Source organism: Otolemur garnettii, unplaced genomic scaffold (assembly GCF_000181295.1).
Source record: "Otolemur garnettii isolate 467f Iridium unplaced genomic scaffold, OtoGar3 scaffold00026, whole genome shotgun sequence".
In the NCBI taxonomy this organism is placed as follows: domain Eukaryota; kingdom Metazoa; phylum Chordata; class Mammalia; order Primates; family Galagidae; genus Otolemur; species Otolemur garnettii.
In genome coordinates this window covers 4,915,140-4,921,698 of record NW_003852421.1, presented here as the reverse complement: position 1 = coordinate 4,921,698, position 6,559 = coordinate 4,915,140, and the positions used below count along the sequence as shown (strand labels likewise).

Below are 6,559 nucleotides of genomic sequence, written 5' to 3'. Positions count from 1 at the left end.
CATGATTTGGTTTTGTGGAGTCAACCAAGATAACACACTCTGCCCTCATCCTCTCACCCAAGTGTTTTCTGTGACCTTGTGAGTTACTTTATTTTGAGAAGCAGAAGGAAAGGCATTCTTTTATTATCAGGCGTTTCTAGGCCTTGTTATCTGAGTATACTGAGACTTTGAGCATCAAGACCATGGAGCTGCCTGTGTGGCCACTCTCATTGACCAACCCCTGGCTTGTCACATTTGTCATCAACACTTATGAGCTTCATTATTCAGACCTAAGCCAGCATTCTAAAATACAGTGGCTGAATAAAAGAAATCAGCATATATAAACTTATATCTGCAAGGGCCATGCTGGCAGGCCAGCCTTGTGCTTGGATTAATTGTTGTCTTCATTCTAAGCTGTGAGCTCAATCTAATGGCCTAGGTTTATAACTTTATATTTCTGTGTGTCTGTGTTATATTCTTAAAACATGTTTGGAGCCTCTGTAGTTTATGACCTCATTAGATTGAGAATAGACACAGACATAGTTCACTTATCACGAATAGATACCACATACCACTCATTTTTTGGCCTTGACATTCCATAAAAGAGAAAAGAGGTGAGTTGCAGCCAAAGATTATATATCGTTGGAGGTCTTATTCTCATAGCAGGTCTCCAGACCAGCAGGATATGACCAGGGAGCTTGTCAGAAATGCAGACTCCCAGGCCTGCATTTTCACCAGGTCCCTCGGCCATCCTTTACATCAGTCATTTGATGCCATTTTGAATTAAAAAGTAAATATGCAGTCCCCACAGCTTTGCTTTCTGGATGAGCCAGTCCTTTTTTCATGATCTGTACACCTTTAAAAATTAGCCACAGAATTTTCCAGGCACAACTCTAGTAGTTATCTGGGTATACTTAAGAAGTAATTTGTTCGTGATGCTAACCACTAATTTTTAAACTTTTTTTTTTTTTTTAAGGTACGAGGCTATCCCACATTATTGCTTTTCCGAGGAGGGAAGAAAGTCAGTGAGCACAGTGGAGGTAGAGACCTTGAATCGTTACACCGCTTTGTCTTGGGCCAGGCCAAAGATGAGCTATAGAAACCCAGGTGGAAGTGGCCTCTCCGGCCTGGCCTCCTGCACCCAGCGTGTAGGGGTTAAATCACACGGACATCGCTGAATTTCAGATGGTGGTTGTTTAGAAAGCTGAATGTACTCAACTTGTGGTATCTTTGTGTGTGTGTTAAGCCAGCACACCCTACGGATTCCTTACTAAGTTTCTCTAAGTAAATGTGTAACTCATGGTCACTATGTAAACTAAACATTTTCAGTGGCGATGCGTCCCCTTGAACCTTCTCTAGATGAATTTTAAATGGTTTCCTTTGAGATGAAAATAGAGTTGAGAAAAATCAAATTGCTGGACTATTTTTGGCTCCTGAATGATTTGGGGGGAAAGCATCATTCAAAATAACAGGTTTTTTTTTAACTGCCCACAAGTTCTGGAAAGGTGGCTTTGGGACAGTATTGACATTCCTCTAATGTGAAGGTCACAACTGACTTAATAATGTGGTTGATCCGTAGCTTGGAACAGATTTAAAATGAAAAGCCCCATCTGGAAGATACTTTGACATCCACTACTGGATTTTTTGTTTCTGTTAAGTCTTCTCTCATCGGGAGAGGTTAGCCATAATGAAAGCAGCGGTACTTTTGACATGTGCCTGAGTAAGATAATGCTGATGCCATAATTGTATGTGTGTGTTAATACTTGTCAAATCAGTTGTTACCGTTCAAGGGATACTTTTGTTTGTTTTTCACGGGGTGAAAGATTTTGTTAGTTCATCGTGTCAACACGAAGCCTGAGTCCGTGTGAACTTTAAGCTTTCATGTCTTCCATGGAAAGTGTAGGCATGGCAAGTCCCACAAGGCTCCTGCCTACTCCATTAACTCATAGATAGATTCTGCTTGTATTTGCCACCTGAGGTGACAGGACCAGACGGGCTTCCCCAGGCCTGGCTATCCAGACACCAGGGAGACCCTGCAGCCCCGATCCTAAGTAGTCCTAGAGGCTGTACTTCGTCCGCCTTCAAGGAGGTCGACCTTCTAATGTACGAAGAGTGGGATGCATTTGATGTCAAGACCAAAGACAGATGTCAGCAGGACTGCTCTGGCTCTGGTGTGCATGGCTGTGTCAGCCATCGAGGCAGCGTCCTCTAACTCCTGCCACCCTCGTGATTAAACACCTTTACCATGACCCTTGGGAATAAGCAAGGGTAGGGCTGTATCTGTCCCACGGAGTTATTTCCCGTAATCATTCTGTGTCCAGTGCCCTTCACCTGCTTTCCCATGCCAGGGGGATGTTGACACCGGGCCCATAGTAACTAGTGGTAGGAACCTTAGAAACAAGACCACTTAGACCAACTGAGGCAGAAGATAACAGAGCAGCATCTCGACCAACCTCTGCCTTAAAGGAAATCTTTATTAATCTCGTGTGATTCACAGATGTTCTTTAACACAAAAAACCCCAACTTCTAGAGAAGCACAGTCATCATGAGTGTCGCTTCAGCTTTGCATCTTGAGTCTTGTATTCAGAGAAACTCAAAGTGGTACAATTTGTTTACACTATGATACTTTCTAAATAAACTCTTTTTTTAAAAGTCTGGTCTTTCCTTCAATGTTACATTAAAACAGATATAAAATAGACAATAAATTATAGTTTATATTTACAAAAAAAAAAGCTGTAAGTGCAAACAGTTATAGATTATAAATGTATTATTTAATCAGTTTAGTATGAAATTGGTTTTCCCAGTACATGATTGTGAAAAAGACATTTAAAAAACATTCTTACATTTTATCTGAGTCTTAACTTTCTACGACAGAAAATTGTGATTTTGTTTCATCAACAGGATGGTCATCTCCCCAAACCAAATCTGAAAGACTGGGCACCCCCTTGTCTTATTTCCCTGTTGGTTCAAACCCTGTGACGTGGTACGTTGTAGAGCAAAAAGGCAAAGAACCGTTTTACTGAAGCAGACGAGATAGTAGAGCCATCGTTTCTGAAGTGAATGTGTTTGCCAAAGAGCCACTCCAGGACAGAGGACGGTGCAGAATTCCTTCCCATGGGGTTAAAAGGAGGGTGATTACAAATGCCTCTCATCCCGTGCAGCCCCGCCTCAAAGTACGACAAGTCTACTTTTGGTATAGCAAAGAATATAGACAATGGGAAGACTGAGGTGTGGAAATGATATGGTTCATTTCAACTGAAATCAGCACATTTATTTTCACACCAACATAATACTCCAGCACAAGTAGCAATAATTGAGACAAAAGGCACCTCCATAGAGGCCTGGCTACAGCCCTAGGCTGTCGAGCCCTTGTGAAATTGACCTTCCTGGGAAAAAAGTCTAAATACAGGCATCCTCCCACCAGTTTTGGAAACCTGTATAGCCTACCTTTGATAGACAGTGCCAGCGGATACTTTAGCCAGGAATACTTTTACCCCTTTGAGATTTTCCCTGTTTACTTACTAACACCCCCCAAATAACTTGCTGTATAATTAAAACTAATTTTGATGGGGGGGTTGTTTGGGGGGAGGGGAGGGCCTTCAAGGTTATGTTTTTGCAGTTACCGGACCTTACACTATAGACATTCAAAGTCAGGTTCCTATAGACCAGCAACTACTCAGGTTTACAAAGTGAGCAAATTATTAACAAGGTCCTTTAAAATCTCCCTTAGGCAGTAAGGCACCGGCATGAGATGGTTTCAAAGTCTTATCATCCCACTTAACTGTTTCTGTGTGTTTTTAAGGCAGATGTGATGTAGGAATCCAAGGTAGAACAGGTGTCCCCTGCCGCTGGTTTCGAGTCAGTGGCATCCACAAGCTCTTACAACCATATTCCTGTATTTTTTCAAGATGACGTTGGAGTTATCATCAAAGTAAAGAACTGAGATGGCATTTAGTTTGGTTGGTGCACAGCATGGTTTGGGGACATACTCAGGATTCATAAGGTGAACCTGTTCCAAAACAGGAGAGAAAAGGTACCGTTAGAAAAGACTTGGACTCAGCTTGAGCCTACGTATCAAATGGAAAGTCCCAGAGCTCACCACTGTGTATCAAATGAAAAGTCTCAGAGCTCACCAAGGTCTGCACGATGGCATGGTTGGTTGCATTCATGTGTGCATTGAGCGGGAAGGAGCATTCTCCATCACAGTAATTGGCAGCGTAGCCCTTGGGTGCGATGATCCAGTCCTTAATTTAAAGCAAAAGGAAGGAACAAAAGATTAATACACACGTCTCCCACCATCTGTGTTCTCAGTAATGGTGTGAGAAGGCATTATTCACTTTGGACAGGCAAGGAGACAGTACAGAGAAACTAAGGAAAATGTCCAAGTTCACATTCAAGTGGCAAAAATGGTAGGTGACCCTGCTGGATCTTATTGCACAGCCCTTGCTCCTCTCACAGGCCCATGTGGTCTCAGCGGCTATTTGCCCATTAGGCCTGGGAATGTGCTACTGGCTGGCTCTATGCATTCGGACCCAAAGGAGTCTGTCCCAGAGTTTGTGGTGCTCCTGCCGAATGAATGCTGCGTGAATATGGAAACCATCTTCTGTCACTCGTCACCTAAATTTGCTGCTTTTCTTAGAACCTAGTGGTAACTCTCAGGTATGGGGCAAAACAACTGTGTTCTCCTGGATAACTTGGGTGACCCAATTTATAGCCATTGGAAAAGTCAACCTTAGTTATTTTTTCTAGCCCTTTTCAAAACACAATTAAAATTTGTTTAAATGCCCAAATGAATATGTCCTACAGTCTCTGAAAGTATGAGAAAATATGGCTACTGATGTCTAGAGATCATGGAGCTTAGTAACCCTGGAAAGGGGTCAGTGGGCACCTGGTGCACAGCAGGAGGCTGGGCCTTCCCCTGCCTCACCCTCGGAGCCTCGGTGCATCCACAAAAGAGTCATCTCAGCCCTAAAGCTCTATGTTTTGGTGGCAGCTGCTGCTGTTAAGATGAGAAAAGCTGCTGATGAAGGATCTTTGTTCCCCTTGTCCAGAGGACTCACCTGCCACCCCAGGTCTTGGAAGCTTACATAAAGCTCATGCTTCCGGCAGGCTGTTTTCAGCTCACTGCTGTTGTAATCTGTTGGAGGAGAGCAAAAGATGTACTCATTAGCTCATTCATTTCTCTCCTTTTTTTTGAGATGGAGACTATGTCACCCTTGGTATAGTGCTGTGGCATCACAGCTCACAGCAATCTCAACCTCTTGGGCTTAAGAGATTCTCTTGCCTCAGCCTCCCAAGTAGCTGGGACTACAGGTGCCCACCACAACACCTGGCTATTTTTGTGTTGCAGTTGGGGTATAGCTGGCGCAGGCTAGGTTTGAACCCACCAGCTTTGGTGCATGTGGCCAGCGCCCTAACCACTGTGCTACGGGTGCCAAGCCAGTTCATTCATTTCTTCATCTGAACACTTATAGGGAGGGTTTGCCACATGCCAGGCACCATGAGAACCTCGTAAATGAGATTTTGGTCACCGAGCAGCTCCATCAGGTACCTGATGATTTGTCCATTCTGGGGTCTACTGGGCATGTGTGAGCTCAAATGGAGACCTTTGAGCAGCAGAGGGTCCTGGGGTGAGACCTGCAAGGCCTATAGAGGACGGCTCAGGACACCTCTTAGGGCCATGAGTTGGAAGTCATCACATTTGCACAATCAGATGATGGTACCAGCAGGACTTGATATATTTCAAACAGGGACCTTCTTGAAGTTCCACAGGAGCTTTCAAGGTAGCTGCTAGGCCAGGAGAATATTCTGAAAATAATGGACTGTGAGCAGGGCCCACGCAGGATGCCTGGGAATGGCGGAGGAGAGTTGGATGCAGGAGTCACAAGACTCCAGAGACTGTAGGTAAGAGCAGGCTCTACATGAGGCTGTATAGGAAGATATCTAAATTAATTGAAAAGATAAAAGAACTAGAAACCCCAAAACAAGAATATTTAAGGGGAAGAGAAGAAAGAACAGGTAGTTGTGGAAAAGAACACTGGTTGTTTAACAAATTAAACAGATTATTTAAACATCATGTTAGACATAAATGTAGATATAACTGAAAAAAGAATTAAAGAATTGAACAATATATTTGAAGAAACCTCTTCAAATATAGCAGAGTCAAATGGCCAGAAAATAGGATTATCTCTCAGTAAAGAGACATGGAAGATAGAATGAAAAGTCCAACGTATTTCTAAATAGGAATTTCTGATGACAGCAATAGGGGGAAGTAATGTATTTGATGAGTAATGGCTGGGGATTTTCCAGAACTGAAGAAAGGCAAATACCTTTAAACTGCAAAGGCACCAGTAGTCCTGAATAGACCAAATAAATTCCTATCCAGGCACATTTGGTGAAACTGTAGTGTTTCAAACACACAGAGAAATTCTTAAAAAGCATCCTAGAGATAAAAAGAAAATTACCTACAAAGGAACGAAAAGTAGATGGATGGTAAACTTGTTAATGACAAAAATACACATTGGAAAATTAAATACAATAGAACCTCTATAACAGCAATTCTTTTTTTTTTTTTTTTTTT

General features: G+C 42.7%; 2 protein-coding genes across 2 annotated transcripts in view; one reads left to right on the top strand and one right to left on the bottom strand.

The window, feature by feature from the left end:
• Positions 1-2,631, top strand: part of TXNDC5 (thioredoxin domain containing 5) — a 27,890-nt gene extending 25,259 nt beyond the window's left edge. Inside the window, exon 10 of the mRNA XM_003788294.3 lies at positions 956-2,631. Within this exon, the coding sequence (XP_003788342.1) occupies positions 956-1,078 (123 nt within the window). The 3' untranslated portion in view covers positions 1,079-2,631. The remainder of the gene's footprint in view (positions 1-955) is intronic.
• Positions 2,632-3,227: 596 nt separating this feature from the next.
• BMP6 (bone morphogenetic protein 6) overlaps positions 3,228-6,559 on the bottom strand; it is a 131,859-nt gene continuing 128,527 nt past the window's right edge. The window contains exons 5-7 of the mRNA XM_023512281.1: positions 5,040-5,116; positions 4,113-4,223; positions 3,228-3,988 (exon numbers count right to left, since the gene is read on the bottom strand). Coding sequence (XP_023368049.1) covers positions 3,839-3,988; positions 4,113-4,223; positions 5,040-5,116 — 338 coding nt within the window. The 3' untranslated portion in view covers positions 3,228-3,838. The remainder of the gene's footprint in view (positions 3,989-4,112; positions 4,224-5,039; positions 5,117-6,559) is intronic.